This window comes from Diabrotica virgifera, chromosome 10, assembly GCF_917563875.1.
Source record: "Diabrotica virgifera virgifera chromosome 10, PGI_DIABVI_V3a".
Classification (NCBI taxonomy): Eukaryota; Metazoa; Arthropoda; class Insecta; order Coleoptera; family Chrysomelidae; genus Diabrotica; species Diabrotica virgifera.
Window position 1 is genome coordinate 58,055,611 of NC_065452.1, and position 21,638 is coordinate 58,077,248.

The 21,638-nt window shown below is 32.4% G+C and overlaps 1 protein-coding gene across 2 annotated transcripts in view; it reads right to left on the minus strand.

Annotated features, from left to right (window-relative positions):
- LOC114343996 (lachesin-like) overlaps window positions 1–21,638 on the minus strand; it is a 455,602-nt gene that overhangs the window by 270,111 nt on the left and 163,853 nt on the right. For both annotated transcript variants that reach the window (XM_050641201.1, XM_050641200.1), the window contains exon 2: window positions 549–596. In XM_050641201.1, the coding sequence (XP_050497158.1) occupies window positions 549–596 (48 nt within the window). The remainder of the gene's footprint in view (window positions 1–548; window positions 597–21,638) is intronic.

The window sequence follows — 21,638 nt, forward strand, 5'->3', positions numbered from 1 at the left end:
AATTATTTTCAGAAATCTAGTTTTCTTTGGAGAATATTAAATACAAGTATGCATTGTCTAAACAAACACAGTGGACAGATAAATACGGAAACGAATAAGGCACGAAATATGATTATGATAGGACAATGGAATGTTAGAGGGACTTTTGAAGTAGGGGCACTAAAAAAAATTTATCAGATACATTGGAGAAATATGAGATAGATATTGCAGCTATACAAGAAACTAAACAAAAAGAAAATTTCTGCATAGATGTGGGAAGCTATGTATTCTTCAACAGTGGAGACAATGAACGTATAGAATTATTAACGAGAATTATTAATCTATAGAAATAACCTCAAAAAAACAGAAAACAAATTTTAAGCAAAGGATTAAACCAACTCCCGCGCGAGCTTAAAATTATTTGGTTTAAGCCTATGCTTAAGCCTCAAATTTAAGTGGAAATACAGGCATCTAGGCTTAAGCTCAGGCTTAAAGTATGCTTTGGCTTAAGTGCGGTTGGAAATACTGGCCCTTACAGTTTAAGCAAAAATATTAAAGACGCGACTTACCATTTCTTCCTGCGGTTTCTCTCCTCTGTCCTCTGTCCCCATTATTGCCTAGAAGAAAAAATAAGCATTCAGCGGTTTTTATCAATATTTAGCTTGTTTAGCTTGTTAGGATTCAAACTACTTCTTTCATTATAAAACAAAATTTTATCTTGGCTGTATCTGGAGGCTTACACTAATTGATGGTTTATTTCCAAAAGCAATAGAAACTGCACCAAAATATTGCCGAGAAATTTTAGATTCAAAGAACTTCATAGTACTTATGGCAATTGTTAATATATTTCTGTAGCTGAAGTTGTAGTAGTAGCTGTAGTATTTGGGTACTTGTTTATGTATCTGAAGTTGTAACAACTGTAGTTTTTAGATACTTTTTGGATTCTTCACGGTAGCATAATATAGTACTTCAGCCTGAAACATGTGTTGCACCACGTGGTTTGGGATGTCTTAATTAGGTCAATATACACACTAGGGTTAGGCTAAACTTTTGGTAGCCTGCGTTGATGAAATTATAGATGAAGACTCTAAAGCTTAAATAATCAACATTTACACTCCATTCACGAATCCATTCACGAAATCAAAACTGTTGAGTAACTGCAAAGACTTCAACAACCTGGAAAAAGACAATAGAGTGTCTTTCATACCGGGCCACGAAGGGGTGTATGGGATGGGAATAAACGAGCAGCTATGTTGCAAATCAAGACTCAAGAGAAACCTTTGAAGGCACAGAATCTTTCTGTGGCATCAGTAAAAATTCTACGAAAAACTAGGTTCAGAACTGGCTGATAAGGGATCATCAAAAAAATGGAGAGCCGCATAAGAGTGAGAGATCAAAAGGGTCAATGAAATGGCGACTGGCCACTGCCGTTACTGGTAGAAACCACCCATACAAACTAGGTCTGCTAAATGAACCATGGTGCAAAAGAACCATGGTACAGAAGTGCAAAATGGAAGAGTAGACTGCCATACATATACTATGCCATTGCAATGTTATAAGTGATGCAAGGCAGCCAATCACAGATGAACTGAGGTTTGAACCAGGCCAGCAGAGATCTTAAAACTACCAATAAGAAAACTGTTGCCCTTCTTTGAGGCCACAGAACTTAGAGTTTAAGGAAAAAACAAAGTATGGTGCTTACGACCAAAGGTCAGAAACTAATGAGTCTTACCTGATTAACAAGAAGAAAAAGAAGAGGAAAACAACTCTCTCTTCCTTGCACATTTTTGAAGTTATATTTCTTTAGGCACGAGGGTGAATTTTTACATTCCCAGGTGCATGCGCAGACCGACAGTATATTAGTCAACTATCGTTTTATATGACAGTATATTTAGTCGCTCAAACGTTATACGGGATCGTGTTGGGTGTTAAAATCATCTGTCAATAATTGTTGGAGATTATGGATCAGCAAATGTTGTGTATATTAATTTTTATTGTTATGATGGCAGAGAAAAAGCAAGTTTATAATTGTAGTGACTTTTTAAATAGTTTTTAAAAGCGACAGGTACGTAATAATTGTAAATGTTTCAGTATCCTAATAAAAATTACATAGGTACCTACCTATTTGGAAAATTTAAAATGAACCTATCAAAATAGCATGTAATGCTTTGATTTACATAATTTGATTACCATCAAATTTCTGTCAATATTCACCTAATATATTGTTTTCTTACTCTATGTTTTGTTGTATTTTAATATTTCAGTATTTCAATATTCTACAAAAATCAAAATAATTTGGTTACATTCAGAACTCTCAAAAGTTTAAACCGTTTAGTTCGTCGATCTTCCTACATGATGCAGGTGTCTCCGTGGGTAGAAGTGTAAGATGAATGAATTCCAATACTAACTGCGCAAACATAAGCGGGTTCGAACCCCAATAGAAACTTTTTTTTTTTGTTTTTTTTTATACATTTTATGATTGTAAGTATATTTATTATATAATTTTTTTTGAAGTTATACTCTTTACCGGCGATAGAGGGTGATTTTTTTATATGTTAAAACCTATCATCCCGGCGCATGCGCATTATAACTTTGTTCTGATTGGATGTTCAAATGACATGTCAAAAATTATCCGATATGGCAGCTGTGGTTTGGAGGTAAAGGTAAAGGTAAACAAATGTATAATATATTAGTTTTATTGTTGTGAGGACAGAAACAAAAAAGTTTATAATATTGTAGTGACTTTAAAATAGTTTTTAAAAGCAACAGGTACGTAATAATTGTTAATGTATCATGGGTATAAACCTACCTATTTGATCTGCCAAAATACATAGTATGTAATACTTTTATTTATATAATTTGATTACCATCAAAATTTCTATCAATATTCACCTAATATATTGTTTTTTACTCTATGTTTTGTTGTATTTTTTCAATTCTAAATCATTTCAATTCAAAATTAAAATAATTTGATCAATTTTCAAAATATCAAAATATCACAAGTTTAATCCGTTTAGTTAGTCGATCTTCGTAAATAATGACACATAGCGTCCGTGGCTAAGCGGAGAAGGCGAATGAATTCCAATACCAACCGCTCTTATCAGCGCTGGTTCGAGTCCCAATAGAAACTTTCTTTTTTGTTTTTTTTAATACATTTTATGATTGTAAGTATATTTATTATATAATTGTATTTTCAGAAATTACGTATTTAGTTAAAAAAAATTTCGACAATTAATGTTCAGACATCATTTGTGGCTTGTTTAAGTTTAATGTGTTTGTGTGTGTTTTATTCTTTTATTATTTTAATTTTTGGCACTGTTCTAATAAAAATGTTTGAGAAGTAGTAAGTATAAATTAGTTTAATATTTAAACAAAATATAAATAAAAAGTATATTAATTTCGTTTAAATCATATAATAGAAGTATAACTTCTTACGTGCGTACAAAGTACACACACATTCTTTTTTTTTAGAAAATACGTATTTAGTTAAAAAATTTTCCGACAATTATTGTTCAGAAAACATTTGCGGCATTTTTCAATGTGTTGTGTGTGTTTTATTCTTTTATTTTTTTAATTCTTGGTACTGTTTTAATAACTGTTTAAAGTACATATATGTATTTCGTTGAAATCATAATAGAAGTATAACTTCTTACGTGCGTACAAAGTACACACACACATTATTTTTAATATGTTTTTTGTGTAACACATTACACATTACAATAAACTAATATCTGTGAAATATGTAAAAATAAAAAGTATCTCATATTTTTATCTCCTAGATGTTTGATAGTTACAAAAGCTGAAAACATATGAAATTATACCGGGTGTCCACTTATATTTTCCCCCATTTTAACTGCCTATAACTTCTAAACGGCTCAAGATAGAAATATGCGGTTTTCGTTGAAATGTTTTATTTTAGTAAAAGTTTTGTCTGAATTGATTGAATTTTTTATATCGCTTTCAAATACGAAAAAAAAATGGCGGATTTTTGAAAAAAACGTTGTTGACTTTTTTTAATGGAACACCCAGTATTTTTTTTTGTAAATTGAAAGAAAGGTCATTCACCTATCCAGCGATATAACGCTTTTCAAAATCGGTTGTCAACACTGAGTAATTAATTTTTAAAATGAGAGGTGCAACATGGATACCACATACCTAAATAACATAACTAAGCAAATTGATTTTATGTTATGTGATTTCCACATTGCATCTCTCATTTTAAAAATGAATTGCTCAGTCATCTGACAACCGATTTTAAAAAATTTTATATAGCTGGATAGGTAAATGAACGTTTTTTCAAGTTTTTAGGTATATGACCATTTTTTGTATCGCTTTTAAATACAAAATGGCGGAATTTTGAAAAATAAAACGTTGTTGACTTTTATTATTAAAACACCCAGCATATTTTTTCGTAGCTTGAAAAAATGGTCATTTACCTATCCAGGAATATAAAATTTTTTAAAATCGGTTATCAAATGGCTGATCAATTAATTTTTAAAATGAGAGATGCAATGTGGAAATCACATAACATATTATCAATTTGCTTATAATGTTATTTAGGTATGTGATATCCACGTTGCACTTCTCATTTTAAAAATTAATTACTCGGTGATTTGACAACCGATTTTGAAAAACTTTATATTGCTGGATAGGTGACCGACCTTTCTTTCAATTTACAAAAAAATATACTGGGTGTTCCATTAAAAACAAGTCAACAACGTTTTTTTCAAAAATCCGCCATTATTTTTTTTTTCGTATTTGAAAGCGATATAAAAAATTCAATCAATTCAGACAAAACTTTTACTAAAATAAAACATTTCAGAGAAAACTGCATATTTCTATCTTGAACCGTTTAGAAGTTATAGGCAGTTAAAATGGGGGAAAATATAAGTGGACACTCGGTATAGTATTATTAAAAAGCTGCTTTACGTATTGTAGAATTTAACGTTTAATAGGTATATTGTATTAAATTTTATTGCAACGTTTAATATTGTGATTAATTTTTAATTTTATTATGAAATTCTCTACAGAATTATTGAAATATATTTGTGTAAAAATTCTATATATTTCATACTATTGATATGCTGAGGGGAACACAATTGAAAAATATTTATTTTATTTTAATAGAAACCAACTTTTTGATCAAATTTTGATATAGTTTCATATCACGCTCCAGTAAAAATTATGTAATAAATAGTGCGGGAACGGTAAACAAAAGCAGCAGTAAGGAAAATAACCTTGCTTTTGACTTTGAAAATGCACATATTTTAGAAAAAGAACAGAGCTACAGACAACAAAATATGGATACTGGAGATGATTCACATACAAGAAGATCAAAATTGTACAAACAACAAGACCAATATCAAGGATCTTTCCAATATACATCAGACTTTAATAAATTGAGTTTGTAAATGCAGCATTGAGAGAAATGTTAAATACTCATCGCAAACTAGAAAAAGGGACAGACATAGATACAGTGCGGTGGAATAAGTGTTACCCCCGCTGTTAACTTGTTTGTTTTAAGAATATAAGCAAAACGCTCGGACAACTCGATTTTTAAACTAACCATAGTATATTATAGCATCAACGTTTCGAACTGTACGCGATCCCTCTTCAGGTGACAGCCATAACTTTGATTTTTTAAATAGGAAAGTACATCATGTGATACCTCATTTAAAAGCTCTTAAAATACTGATTTCAAAAATATATAATACTTTAATCCTGTTTGAGAGCGTAGGTGCAAAATTTCGATAGAATTCTTTCTAAATGCATTCATATTTTTTTTTCGAATTCTGAAAAAACTAATAAATATTTTTGAAAAATTTAAACGCAGAATGAAATATTACAGTATTTTCGATGGTCCAAAGTCCCTGAGAACTCCTATAATTTTTATTTTAATAAGTCACAGTGGTGAAAAAAGAGAAAATTTAGTGTGATTTTTAATTTCAAATATATCATTCAAAAGAAACTTTTTGTTTATTCTAAGGGACTGTCAGCCCTCGTTAATAATCTAATATTTCTTTCTGCGTTTAAATTTTTCAAAAATACTTATTAGTTTTCTCAGGATTCGAAAAAAATAAATGCGTTTAAAAAGAGTTCGACCGAAATTTTGCGCCTACGCTCTCAAGAAGGATTAAAGTATTATACATTTTTGTAATCGGTATTTCAAAAGCTATGCCTGTCACCTGAAGAGAGATCGCGTAAAGTTCGAAACGTTGATGCTATAATATATTATGATTAGTTTAAAAATCGACCTGTCTGAGTGTTTTGCTTATATTCTTAAAATAAACAAGTTAACAGGGGGGTAACACTTATTCCACCTCTCTGTATAAAGTGTATTATGTAATGTGTATAGCATTAAATTACTTATTTAAAATGGCAAATAACCGAAACATTTAAGTAATAATAAAGTGTTTTATTTATAATATTACGCCATTAGTACCGTAGCAATACCTGTGGTAAACTTCCTTTACAAATTGTGTTCGTCTGCCAGCGAGTTTAATTTATTAATCATTCTAAAATGCGCTAAAATATATTTTCATTAACACTAATTGTACTTAGAGACGTTGATGACAAAACTTTCATATTGAAAACAAAGTAACACCGACAGAGGAAGTCTTGAGATAATTGTTGTGTTGATCTATCGAGCACATTATACAATCAGAAAACCATTTCTATGCGACCGAATTTCAAGATGCTTCTAAAGTTAGCAAAATAAAGTTCAACTCTAGTAAATGTGTCTTCACTATATACGTTGTTACTGTGCAGTTATCCGAGTTTCTAGTGCTCTTCAAGTAATAGTAGACGAACGTTTAAGATATCTTAACATATTTATTTAATTATAGAAAATCCAAGTAATCATACACTGGTAAAAAGTTTAGAAAAGACTTACTGATCGGCAATTAGTCACAAATACAAGAAAGGTTCCCCTTCTCCTTTGTAAATTACTCCGCGATTCAAAATTATATTCCGCCGTGCATCAGTTTAAGATTTGTCAGACAAAAAAGAAATTTAAAATAAAAGTAGTCAAAACTTTAAACTTATCCTTCTTTATGCGTAAAGAAATATTCGGGGCAATATAGGTACCTATTCTTTTGTCTCAACGTTCTTACTATTTCGTGTGAAGTGGCAACACTGCATCAAAAACTAATGTAGAACTCCTTCAAATATTTTATTTAGGAACTCCGTAATTACTGTTTAATTAATCTTATCAGCTAACCTTACCCATTGTTTCTGTTGTAATTTGTACTTTTAACGATTTATTTGTGGTAGAAATACGATTTTAATATTCACACTTCACTTTTTTTATTTAACTTTGTTGCGTAGTCCAAATACATTATCTGCCGTTACCTGCCGTTGACGGAAACAAAATGATTGCTTTCCTTTTCTCTGCCATATTGCCAACCCAAAAGTTAGATTATGAATCTTTATTTATTTGTAACATCTAATAGAAAAAAAAGAATGCCCAAAAATAGATCCGTCCATCTGGCTTTTGTAGATCTTAAGAAGGTCTATGACCGGATACCTGGAACCTAGCTATGGGAACCAATGGAAGACATCGAAGTACCACAAAAAATATTAATGAAAGCAGTAAAAGCACTCTACAAGAATAACGAAGGTGCTATCAAAACGGGCAACAGAATACGCAGTCCGTTTAAGACGGCAAAGGAACTGCTACAGTGCTGCTCCATATCTCCTACCCTGTTCAAAATATTTCTGAAAAAATCCCGTAAACGATGTAAAAGAAAGTGCGAAGGAGTGTAACAGTGATTATTGAATAGTAGTTCGTTGTAACAACAATTTAATTTGTTGTTTCAACGAACTTTTAAACATTGACGAATGTATTTGGTTATTGTCACAATGATTGAATAATATTTGTGAAAATAACTAGAGTACATTAATCAATAACACTCAATTTAATCAGCCAATAACTAGTTTCGTAGGTTTAATAAATAATGTTAATTGTAGCAGCAACTCACTTTCTTGATTTCGTACATGACAAGCAATTACCTTGGTTTATCGTGACAACGTACAGATTTCATTAAAAAAATGTACAAATGTTGTTAATATAGAGTAATATATGATTATTGTATAGATGTAAGCTGATTGTTGTGACAACGAATGCATTAATCAATCTACTACTGCGTTTAATACCCACAATCAATGCGTTCATTGTGACAATAATCGTAGTTGTTGATATAATAAATGTTTTGCTTGACCATTTTAAATGTAACGGCTTTTCCTTATCGTGATAACCCTAGCTTCTCTCTGTTACCATTGTTTAAGAAAGAATTATTTGTTAAACAGTGCTGTTACCTCTACCGAAGTGCTGAATAATAATTTAATTTCGTGTCCAAGTGTAGCAGCAGTAGAAGGAAGTTTTCGTGTGTCTCTTATCGTGAGAAAACTAATTAATATTTTTGAAAATTTAAACGCAGAATAAAATATTACAGTATTATCGAGGGTCTGAAGTATCTGAGAACTTCTATAATGATTATTTTAATAAGTCACAGGGGTGAAAAAGAAAATTTAGTATGATTTTTAATTTCAAATATACCATTCAAAAGAAACTTTTTGTTTATTTTAAGGGACTTTCTGCCCTCAGTAATAATGTAATCTTTTATTCTGCGTTTAAATTTTTCAAAAATACTTATCAGTTTTCTCAGGATTCCAAAAAAAAATGAATGCGTTTAAAAAGAATTATATCGAAATTTTGCACCTGCGCTCTCAAAAAGGATTAAAGTGTTATACATTTTTGGAATCACTATTTCAAACGCTTTTAAATCAGCTGTCACATGACGTACTTTCCTATTTAAAAAAATCAAAGTTACCCCTGTCACCTGAAGAAGGATCGTGTAACGTTCGAAACATTGATGTTATAATATACTTTTATTATTTTAAAAATCGACCTGTCCGAGCGTTTTGCTTATGTGCTAAAAATAAATAAGTTAATAAGGGGGTGGGGGAGTGTAACACTTATTCCAGTGCACTGTATAAGTGAAATCATATGAGAAATCACACAGTGTAAAGTCCATTAGGTTAAGGACAAAACACATTTTTGGAATCACTATTTCAAACGCTTTTAAATGAGCTATCACATGACATACTTTCCTATTTAAAAAAATCAAAGTTACGCCTGTCACCTGAAGAGGGATCGTGTAAAGTTCGAAACATTGATGTTATAATATACTTTGATTATTTTAAAAATCGACCTGTCCGAACGTTTTGCTTATGTGCTAAAAATAAATAAGTTAATAAGGGGATGGGGGGTGTAACACTTATTCCAGTGCACTGTATAAGTGAAATCATATGAGAAATCACACAGTGTAAAGTCCATTAGGCTAAGGACAAAAAAGGAGGATTTAAAAAATTATTATTAATCAATTAATATCATACATTGGGCTAATGCATTCAGTAATTATTAATATAAATAATTTATGTCTATGAACGAATTATTCGATCATAGTAGGAAAGAACCAAACTGATTGTAAGAATGAATAGAATTGCTTGTAAGAAAAACCGTATTTATTGTGGGAATGAACGGAATTAATTGTAACAATAAACGGAAATAATTGTAGAAATAAACGAAATACTTTAGAAGAAATAACACTGTTATTGACACAACGAATAGTTTTCGTCGGTCAATTAACGACGTTGTTGTTTCAATAAGTAGTGTTCGTTGACTCAGTGAACAGAGTTCGTATTATCAATAAAATTTATTTAATAGTGTTCGTTGACTCAGTGAACAGAGTTCGTAATACCAATAAAGTGATATTATGGTATACATAATGAATGTTCATCCATTCAATTAACGTAATACATTGGCTCAACTAACGAAAATAATGAATTGATGAACATCGCTTTGTTGTTCCAATAAAACCAAGAATTGGACAAATTTTAAGTATTGCGTTTGTTGTCTGAATTAACATTGTTATTGATATTACGTACTTTTTTCGTTGAGTGTAATAGACTACATAGAACACAAGAGCACCTAGCACCTGGTACGGACATGTCAGAAGAGCAGACCAAAAACGTTGGATAAACAGAATAACAGAGTGGAACCAGATACGAACAAGGAAGAGAGGCAGATCCCGAAGATCTTTCAGAGATCAAGTGGACGAAGCAATGGAAAGAAGAAATCTGCAGGAAGGGAACTGGCAAAACAGAAATAATTTTTGATTTTTAATTTCTTTTGTAAAATTTGTGATTTCTTGTGAAGGACGGTTTATTCGATGACCTATCTTAATTATAATTTTATTGGTGACTCGATTGCATTTTTTATCTATATACTTCCAGTCCTCTTTGTCTACATGTTACAACTTCAAGATTTAGTCCAGGGCGCATCTGTTTTGAGATGGACGTTGAGAGGTGACTCAAATTTTTTTGCAGAAATTGCTTGAAAATAACTTTTCTTCTTCTTTCTCGAAACTCCTTATGCTCCTTAGGGGAGTCAGAGGTTTTATTCATCTTCTATCCATCTCTTCCATTTCTTGCGGTCCTTTGCTAACTCTTTCATTTGTTGATGTGTTTTTCCTTTTTCCTGTCCAATTTCTATAATCCGATCGATCCATCTCTTCCTTGGCCTCCCTTTCCTTCTTTTACCATATCTTTTCGATTCCATCACCTACTTTGGTAGTCTTTCCTGGTCCATTCTGTTAATGTGTCCATACCATTTTAATTTTCTTTTTTGTATCTTGGTTATTATCGATTTCTGTTTCAGTTTTTGTCTAATATCTTCATTTCTTATTCTGTCCAATTTCGTTTTTCCTGCTATTTTTCTTAGCTGCTTCATCTCCGCTGCGTTTATTGTACTGTCTATTTTTGCATTGTTTACCCATGTCTCACTTGCATATATTAAAGTTGGCACAGAGATTGCGTTGTATACCTTCAGCTTTATTTCTTTATCTATTTCTTCCTTTCCAAATATTGTTTTATTTAGTGCATAGTACATCTTATTTGCTTTTTTCGCTCTGTATGAGATTTCTTGAACTAGCTTTCCATCCTCTGATATTATTACTCCAAGGTATTCAAACGTTGAGACTGTTTCTATTATTTCGTTTTTGCATCTAAATATCGTTTGGTTTATTTCTTTCCTTTTCTTTTGGGTTACTATCATGGTCTTCGTTTTCTTTACATTTACCTCCATTTTCAAATTTTCTATTTCCTACACCCATATATTGATTAGATTTTGCATTTTCTCTTTATTGTCTGCTATTATTACTAAGTCATCTGCATATAGTAATCCCTCCATTCTCACTGTTACTAAATTCCTGTACCCTATTATTGACTGTAATTGCCTTGACCTTCTTTTAGCGCTCTTCATTACTCTATCCATTACTAATATAAACAAAACTGGGCTGAGACTGTCCCCCTGTTTTATTCCTCTCCTTAGGTTTATTTTTGGCGATCTGTTTCCATTTATTTGTACTTTAGCAAGTAAGTTTCTATACGTACTTTTTACCACGCTTACTATCTTTTGCGGGATTTGCAGATCTTCCATTACTGACCATATTACTTCTCTATTTGTAGAATCAAAAGCAGCTTTAATATCTATAAACGTAATATATAAGTCTTCTCCTATTTCGTTTTTCCTTTCAATTATATTTCTCAGTATGTATATATTATCTGTTGTTCCTCTTTCCTTCCTAAATGCCGCTTGTTCTTCTTCTAGTTTTCCTTCCAGTTCTTTCCTGAGCTTCCTTTCTATTATCCTGGTGTACACTTTATATGCCACTGATGATAAGCATATAGCCCTATAGTTATCACATTCCGCTTCATCTCCTTTCTTGTGTATTGGTATCAATAAATTTTCTTCCCAGTCTTCCGGTATCTTTTCTGTTCTCCATGCTTCCCTCATTATTTCCAGCAGCCAAAGCTTGCCTCGTTCTCCCACGTACTTCATCATCTCCGGATCTATGTCATCGGCACCTCCCGCTTTTCCAATCTTTATTCTTACCAATCCTTCTTCAATATCTTTGATATGAATTTCGTCTACTCGATTGTCTCTATCCACTTCTCTTGCCTGCTGTCCTCTCTCCTCATCTTGTTGGTTACTTGCCTCGAATTTTTCTTTATAGTGCTTATTCCATATGGTTAGTATGTCTTGTATGTTTGTTTTCAATTCATTTCGCTCATTTCTAATTCCTCGTATTTGTTTCCTTTTTGTTCTTTTCATGCTTCTTATTTTATTCCAAAACTGTTTATTGTTATTCCCAAAACCTTCGTTCAATTCTTCACCGAATTCCTTCCAGCTCTTCTTCTTCGCATCTTTTACTAGTTCTTTCACTATATTTCTCTGTCTTCTGTATTCGTCTCTGTCTTGCTCTTCATTTGTGTTTATGTATCGCTTCCACATTTCTTTCTTCCTTTTTAAAGCTTGTTTTATCTCCTTATTCCACCATCCAGTTCTTTTACTATCCTTACCATTCTTTCTTATTCCACATACATGTTTCGCAGTGTTCCATAACGTGTCTCTCAATTTTTTCCATCTCTCTTCCATATTCCATATTTCCTCATTGTTTTCATACTGTTCCAGTATTTTATCTGTCTCTCTTTGGTATAACTTCCTCATTTCCATATTTTTCATCTTATATATTGCTATTCTTGTATATTGAGGACTCTCTATTATTTCCATTAGTTTCATGTTTATCTCTGCTGTCACTAGTCTGTGTTGGGTACCGAGTTCGGCTTCGTTCTCTGTTTTTATATTCCGTATCGTTAGTTCTGCGTCTCGAGGATATACTTTGTAGTCAATTATGCTTCTCGCATTTCTTTCTTCTGCTACGTATGTATATTTTTCGTTTCTCGGTTGATACCAGAAGGAATTACCTATTAACAAGTCATTTATTTGGCAGAAACTTATCATTCTTATACCATTTTTATTTATCGTCTCTTCTCTATACCTTCCCAAGCAGCCTAATGCCATATTTTCATCATTTCCTATTCATGCATTCCAGTCTCCTAGTAAAATGATGTTTTTGCTTTCCTCTTGTATCTCATCAATAAGTTTCTCAATAAGTTTCTGTATCTCATCATAGAATAGTTCTATTTTTTCCTGCTCTGTTCCTTCTACCGGTGCATATACCTGTATTATGTTACATTCTTCTTCTTCTTCTAACTCTATTTTTATGTATATGGTTCTTGATGAGGTGACCCAAATTTGTTTGCAGAAATTGCTTGAAAATAACTCAAATAATAATATTTGAGTTATCCTCCCACTCAAAATGGTCCGGAACATTGTTTAAATAATCAAAATGTCAAAATATGAAGGAAAAATTCGATTTTTTTATTGGTTTTTTGATTATAACTTTAAAACTATTCATTTGTGAGAAAAGTTGTACTCAAATAAAAGTTGCGTAATTAAGTTTCCTACAACATAGGATTAGTTAAAAATTTAAAAAATAGTCACTCTTGTTGCAAAATAGCAATAATTGCGAAAAAAACCATACAAAAACAAGTATTCGCATTTTACGTTTTTCAACCATTTATGCTACATTTAGGACCTTCATGTTTTCCCAGAAAAATTTTATGATACAGTTAAACAACACTGTAAATTTCATTAAGATCTGTTTAATAGATTTTGCAAAATAAATTTTGCAATCCAGCTTTCGCAAAAAAATTCATTTTTTTTTTAAATGTTGCAGGACTGAAAATAAAGCAGATAGCAAGTTAATTTTTTTTTGCTTATAGAAGTGTACTGTACCTTTCATTTGCAATTTTCAAAATTAAAATCCATTAATTACCACGGCGTCAGGAAATTTTTTAAATAAAAATTAATTTTTGGTGCTACGCGCAGGACAGCGGTGTTCGACTCACATAAGTTGATTTCCACCAAAATTTCTTCCAATATTTATCTAATATATTATTTTCTTACTCTATATTTTGTTGTATTTTAATATTTTAATTCCACAAAAATCAAACTAATTTTATTATTGTTTGTGAAATATTGTTTAAAAAATTGCATATGTTTAAAAATAATAAACTTTTATTCTCTAAGTTAAAATATATGAACAAAGAAATTTTTGCTAAAAAAAGTGTTATTTCAAAGGATAGAGTATGTGTTTTTATTTTGCAATAAACAAATTTATTTATTTATATCGAAATGTAATAAAAATTAAAAGGTATCAATCATTATCAAAGGTCATTGGAATGCCCAATCAGAGCAAACTATCCGCTGTCCTGTGGTAGCACCAATAATTAATGTTTATTTTAAAAAAATCCTGACGCCGTGGCTGTTAATAGATTTTTATTTTGCAAATTGCAAATGAAAGGTACAGTACACTTCTATAAGCAAAAAAAATTCAACTTGTTATCTGCTTTATACTTGGTTTTTGTATGGTTTTTTCGAAATTATTGCTATTTTGTAACTAGGGTGACTATTTTTAAAATTCTTAACCAATTCTATATTATAGGAAATTTAATTACGCAACTTTTATGTTAGTACTTTTCTCGTAAATGAATACTTTTAAAGTTATAATCAAAAACAAAGAAAAAATCGAATTTTTCCTTTATTTTTTGACATTTTGATTATTTAAACAATGGTCCGGATCTTTTTGAGAGGGAGGATAAATATTATTATTTGAGTTATTTTCAAGAAATTTCTGCAAAAAAATTTGAGTCACCTCTCAACGTCCAAATGTACTAATATTTTTACAGATGCTCCCTGGTCTAATTAGAATTGGAAGTGATATTAAATTTTTCAGAGTAATATCTACGAGAAAAAGATAGAAGTTCCACCACTGGTAGGTTTGAGGATCTTATCTGATGATAGCCTATGTAATTTTTTAGATACGAATTATGAGCTCCCTTGAAATGTGTTTCTCGTAAACACAGAACATCTGGATGATCTGGAGCGGTCTCTTAAATAACTTGTTGGATGCATTCAAGAGCAGTGTAAAACCCGTCAAAAGTTCATTGGATTAAATTGAAAGATTGTGTAGGAAAACGAAAAGATAAACGAGAAATAGCGCAATAAGACTTATTTTAGAGACTGTTGAGAGGTCAGAGGAGTGTCGAAAAGGGACTCATCGCTGAGCTTGGTTTGCGAAGGAAAGGGTAAGGTAGATACACTGTTATTTTTTTGCAGATTGTAACGGTTAGTCCTTTTTAGGCAACGACTCAGTAAAACACAGGTTAAAAATAAAATAAATATAATTAACTATTTAGATGGGAAATAAGCCACAATTAAATTGAAAAAAATAATTTTATTAACGTTTCGACGCCCAAATGTATCAGCTATAATGGAGTTATTGACATTATGTACTAATAATACCTATTTTCAACTATATAATGAATTCTATAAACAAAATTTTGGTCTAGCAATGGGCTCTTCTTTATCTCCATTATTGGCTAATATATTTATGGAGGATTTCGAAACTAATATCATTTCTAAACAAAATTTAAAACCCACAGCATGATGGAAATATGTAGATGAAATGTTTTCAATATGGCCTCATAGATCAGAATTGTTGGATACATTCCTGAATATTATAAACGATCAAGAAGAGACAATAAAATTTACAATTGAAAAGGAATATAATAACACCCTACCTTTCCTCGATGTTTTAGTCTCATAGAAGGATACTGGATATGAGACTCAAGTGTATAGAAAACCAACACACACCAACAGATATCTCAATTACAAATCAAATCACAATATCAACGTTAAAAAGGGAATCATTAAATCCTTATATGATAGAGCCAAAATTACTTGCTCTAACGAAAATTCATTTTTAGAAGAAAAACAATTGTGAACATCTGTTTTATTAAAAAATGATTATCCTTTATCGTTTCCATCCATCCAATGGCACTACAGCCCAAATCGAGCCTTGGCCTCCTTCAATAAGCTTCTCCAATCATTTCGATTTACCGCTGTTCTTTTCCATGAACGCGTTCCCAGGAAGTTCCTGGCATCCTCATCGACTTCGTCTTCCCATCTCTTTTTAGGTCTTCCAACCGGTCTTCTTCCCTGCATTCTTGCATTCAGCAATTTTCTGGGGATTCTATTCTCATGCATGCGGACCACGTGCCCTGCCCACCGTAATCTCTGTAGTTTAGTGTGTTGTGCTAGAGTTGGTTTGCTATATTGCTCGTATATTTCTCTATTATACCTAATTCGCCAGTTGTTATTTTCCCTTATTGGGCCCAGTATCCTACGTAATACTTTTCTTTCAAACACATCTAATGCATTGGCAGATTTCTGTGTCACCACCCATGTTTCGCAGCCATAACTTACTATGGGCCTGATTATTGTTTTATATACCCGGAGTTTTGTTTTCCGGTGTACGTCTCGCGATTTGAATATGTGGCCCATCGCCAAATATGCTTTATTTGCCAGCACAAGCCTTCTATTTATTTCCGGTTCTTCTTCACCGCTTGCAACCAGATCCATTCCTAGGTACGTGAATCTATTCACATGTTCTATATCGTCAATAAAGTGTTGTTGCGCCGGTCTATTTGATCTGGTTTGTATGAGTAGTTTTGTTTTATTTGTGTTTATTGCTAGCCCTACTGCTTCTGCACTCTGTTTCAACTCAACGTAGGTTTCTTCCGCTGCATTCATTGTTCTGCTCCTTTATCGTTTGTAAATAAGGAATTGTCAAGATTGGATCAAATGGAACAGAACAACTTAGAACGGGATCCTACAACATTCACAAGAAATAATACGAGGAAAATATCAATACCATATAAAGGGACTATCCGAGAAACTGAAAACAATAGGAAATAAATTCAACATTCAACACAACAAACACATTGAGATCTATTCTATCTAAAACTAAATCTAACAATGAACAAGAAAGAACAAAGAATTGTATTTATAAAATACCTTGTGAATGCGAACAATTTTATTTAGGTGAAACATCAAGACCATTAAACGTTATAATAAGTGAACATCAGTCTTATATTAAAAATAGAGAATTTGATCTCAAATATGTCAACACGCATGGGATAATGAACATAGAGTTCAGTGGAGAGATTCAAGTATAGTCCTGAAATAAACAGATAGTAAAAAGATAAAAATCACAGAAACGGCTCTAATTATGCTAAATGAAACCAATTGTGTCGCAAATTCCTCGGTAGAATGCAGTAGGATGTGGTTACCCATACTGAAAGAGGAAGTCAATAGAAAGAAAATACCACGATTAGTAAGTCAATAACATATCGAGTTAGTACATATTTTATATTTTAGTATTACTTATATATCTATGTATTATTAATATTATTTATAATTTAAACAACATATATATTATATATTAAAGTCAGAATTTGGTATTAGTTTTGAGAGTAAACTAAATGTAAGACCAAATAATTACGATGCCAGGATAGTATCACGAGGTTTTTTCCTGGTTTTCCCTCGTGATTTATTATGGAATCACTAACGCGAGAATTTTACTGTCACCGTTGCATTTGGTTGTCTTCTTAAAGAGAGATCACATGCTATGATTTTTTTTTTGTGGCGGATATTCTTGAGTTGGGGTTGATTTCATGTAATCGAATGAACTATCTTTCAATAAAGTCGTCACAGGAATGCAACCCATAAATATTGGCAATATCGTTTTAAAATTTTCTACTTTAAAATATATAATATATGTATGTCTGAATTGCCGATAGAAATGAGTCAGATTAAATAAATTATTTGAATAAATTTTTACTAAGCAACAACATTTTTGTTTAATTAAGTAGTATTTTGTATTTTGACAACGACACCAGATTTGGGCGTCGAAACGTTAATAAGATTATTTTTTTCAATTTAATTGTGGCTTATTTCCCATCTAAATAGTTCATTATAAAAATGCCACAAGGAAATAGCTGCAGAACAACATTAAAATAAAAAATATATTCAGGATATTTATATACAGTTCAAAATTAAAAATAACAAAATAAAATATCATTCTATCTTCGCCCTGTTCCGGAGCGAGCTGCAAAAGAAATAAATTTATATTTATAACTATTATCAAAAACCTAATAACAACACAGTATATACAATCACAATCTCGCTATATGGAATCAATCTATCTAGTGCCCAATCAAACATCGACCCATCGACACAGTTACCCATCCGCCAGCTCTGAGCGCTCGCTGCGGTTACAGTTCCGGCGGAACGCCCCTTCACTACAGAGCGCATCCACCGCGGAGGTTCCAATTCATTCCATTGCATCTCTGCCGTGTAAGCTCTTCCCGGTTCACTACACCAAAAAGAACTACCTCACGATTCTCCTTGCTCGTTTTAAATATACTCTCGGTAGCCATCACTTTTTGGTTTCGCTGGAGAGATGGTACGTAGGGGATTGCGCGAATATGGAGACGCGTTCGATCCTCTGCTGTTGATCTGTCGAACGCCGAGCTGCAGGCATCATATCATTACAAGATTTAACATTATATTTATTTTTGATTTTTTTATTAATCGTTTAAATCTGTTCTTTAAAGCTCTGTTAAAAAGCTGTGGGTAGATATAAAGCAAACTAGTGCCGATTGTAAAAACTATAGAGGGATATTAATGTCGCACACAGTGAAAATTTGGAAAAGAACTGTAGAGCTAAAGTTAAGGAGAGAGACATCGATAGGAGAACAGAGAGCTATATTTTTTGTTTATAGATATATAGAAGGCATATGATAGATATATATAGAAGGCATATGATAGAGTTCCTAGAAAAGAGATATAGAGATATATGAGAGAGAAATGGGTTCCTGAGAAGTACGAGGCTCAATCACCTCATAGAAGGTAATAAAAAGAATAGAGTGCTGTGGATGACGAACGCGGCTAACTTATAATGGGAGCCGAAGAAGAAGAAGAAGAGAAGTAAGAACTCATGAAGGATATGTATGAGGGAGCGTATAATAAAGTAAGGACTTGTATCGTATTAACCAAAGTTTTCCAGTGACGATGACGGTTGGTTTTCATCAAGGCTCTTTACTGATTCGTTATCTGTTTAATCTTTTTAATCTGTAGATGTACTGACCGAAAAGGTAAAGGAGAGGGCTCCTTGGTCAATGCTCTTTGCTGATGATATCGTGTAGAAGAAGAAAGCAAAGAAATGTTGGAGAAGTTGAAGAGTTGGAGAGTGGCTATGGATGAAGGATATATATTATTAAAGTTAGCATGTCAAAAACGGAGTATATGTGATTGGGAGGAATAGGAAAAGTTGGCGATATAGAAATGCTTGGAGAAAAACTACGACGAGCGGAAGAATTTAGATACCTTGGCTCCTACTATAACATTAACACGTCAAATGCCAGTGAAACGTTGATGGAAAATAAAATTTGACAAGATATTTATATGTCATAAGAAGATGTGACGTGTTATACCCTTTGGAGAACAATTGTCCACGGTAGCTCAGAATCGGAAGAGATGTGGGGTGGATTTTTAAGGGATGTTATCAATATACTCTTATTAGCTTAGAAATAAAAAAATAGAAAAATCAAAGTAAGAGTGTCAAATAAAAAAAATAAAATATTGGGCGCCACTGGTTACCTTATGGGAACCAAAAATATACAAAAAATAGAAATATTAAAAGAAAGATAGCTAAATCAAAATATAACAAAAACATAGTCAAATAAAAAATATATAAAATACTTTTATATGAAAACAAATATAGCGTGACTTACCTTATCTACTCTATACTCAGCAAATTCTTTATTGTTCTTACGATACAAGAGAGAAGGAAAAGAGAAATATTAAATTTGTGTTTTGCAAATTAAACATTATTTATTAAAACCAAAAATGAAATTATGAATCTGTGATCCCACGGTGTTACAAATAGAGATCGAGATTACCAAACAAAAAAATGAAAGAAAAGTTCTACATAACAAAAAATAATTCCTTGTACAATCATTGTCCTAATTCTTCTTGGTGGTTGTTAAGTCCAAGGCGCGATTTCACTTCACTAGAACATAGTTCATAGAAAAAATTTTATAGAAAACAAATTAGCACTAGGTAATTTAGTTAATTAGCTACATTAACGGGATCAAAATTATACGGAAATAAAAGCAACTTCATGCTTTAAAAGAAAACTTCTACTTCTGAGTGCATGTCAATATAGTACCAATAGGGGTACGAAAATATCGCGTTCGCTTAGAAATAGCTGAACGCAGTGGCCTGCAGATTGCTTAAGCCATCTGGTTCAAACACCAACCAAACACAAAACACAAAAACTTATGCAATAAAATTGCACAACTTAAACTGGAACTTCACTACTAATTTTGCCGGCAACCGCATCTGGCTGCCCGAGGCACCGGCCACTTCTCTCTCTCTCTCTCTCTCTCTCTCTCTCTCTCTCTCTCTCTCTCTCTCTGCCAGACAAAACTTAACTTGATGGTGGCCCTAATGGAACTAACTGTACCGATCTCCAAAAACTCTAATCTCCAAAATTCAACGCCCTCTCCGGAAATCATTTAATCTTCCTACCAACAATCCAACGACCAATTAACCGACTTGACACTCAATCAATCAAAATCTTGACAAATAGGAAATTGCAAATTACGCTCTTAGGTCAATCCCTCTGGCGTATACCAAAATAGCTCGGCCAATCACCAAAAAAATAAACAAACAAATCTCGAAAGTTCATACTGCCTACTTTTCCCATCAAAAATACTTAAGTTAGCTCTATCGACGATTGTCGACTCAAAACATTTGATAAACTCAAGGTTTTGACAAACCAGCAAAAAGAACACTTGCGACTCGTTGAACGTTCTCATAGCCTTTAGCTCCACTATGGAATTTATTATACCAACATCCTAGCTCTTATCGTTACAAGATAAACATTTCTCACAGCCTCAAAGTCGTCAAAAACATATTAGCGAAAATTGTATGATCCCGATCTCTTTGACGGCAAGCTTACAAGCGAACAAAACTGAGACACTTATAAACAACTACGTCACATTTCAGAGATGGTCAGATAAACAAAATACACAATATTTAATATTGTGAGAAAACGAATTACATAATACTCTGAAACACAACACATGAATCCAACGATTCTAACATACAAGGTGGAGCAAAATTAATACTAGGGGCTTACTTATGGTCTTATCACAAACAAATTAAGGGGTGATATTCAATGACCTTCGCACCGTTACACTACATAATGGAAAATTGTATGCTAGATCGGGAAATTGCCCAGAGAATACAGACTGGTTGGCTTAACTGGAGTAGAATTAGCGGAGTACTCTGTGGCCGAAACATCAGGGAAGGTATGGTATGCAAAAGGCCATTTGTTACGTATTATATTAATTTGTGTCTTCCAACTGAGACTGGATCGTTGGAGAGGTTTCCAGTAATAATTTTAAAAGATATACAAGAGTGTGTTGAGACCTGTCTTGATGTACGGCAATGAAGTGTGGCCTATTGGTGTGTGGCTAAAGAAGATTTAGGAAAATAAAGAAGATGGAGGTACCTGAAATGAAAATGGTACTGTACATGCTTGGTAAAACTACAAGGGTCAGGATCTTTAACCAATAGATTAGAAAGAACAGGGGTACTGTAATGGTTTGGTTACGTTAGCGTAGAAATGAAAACTATGTAGGATGAAGGATATAGCTGTTAGAAGTTAATGGAAGGAGAGGTAGAGAAACCCGAGGAGAAGAAGATGTAAAACTGTGTGGCAGAAGACTTAAGAGAGAAAGATAATACGTAATAGGTTTTTTGTTTTTTAAATAATCAA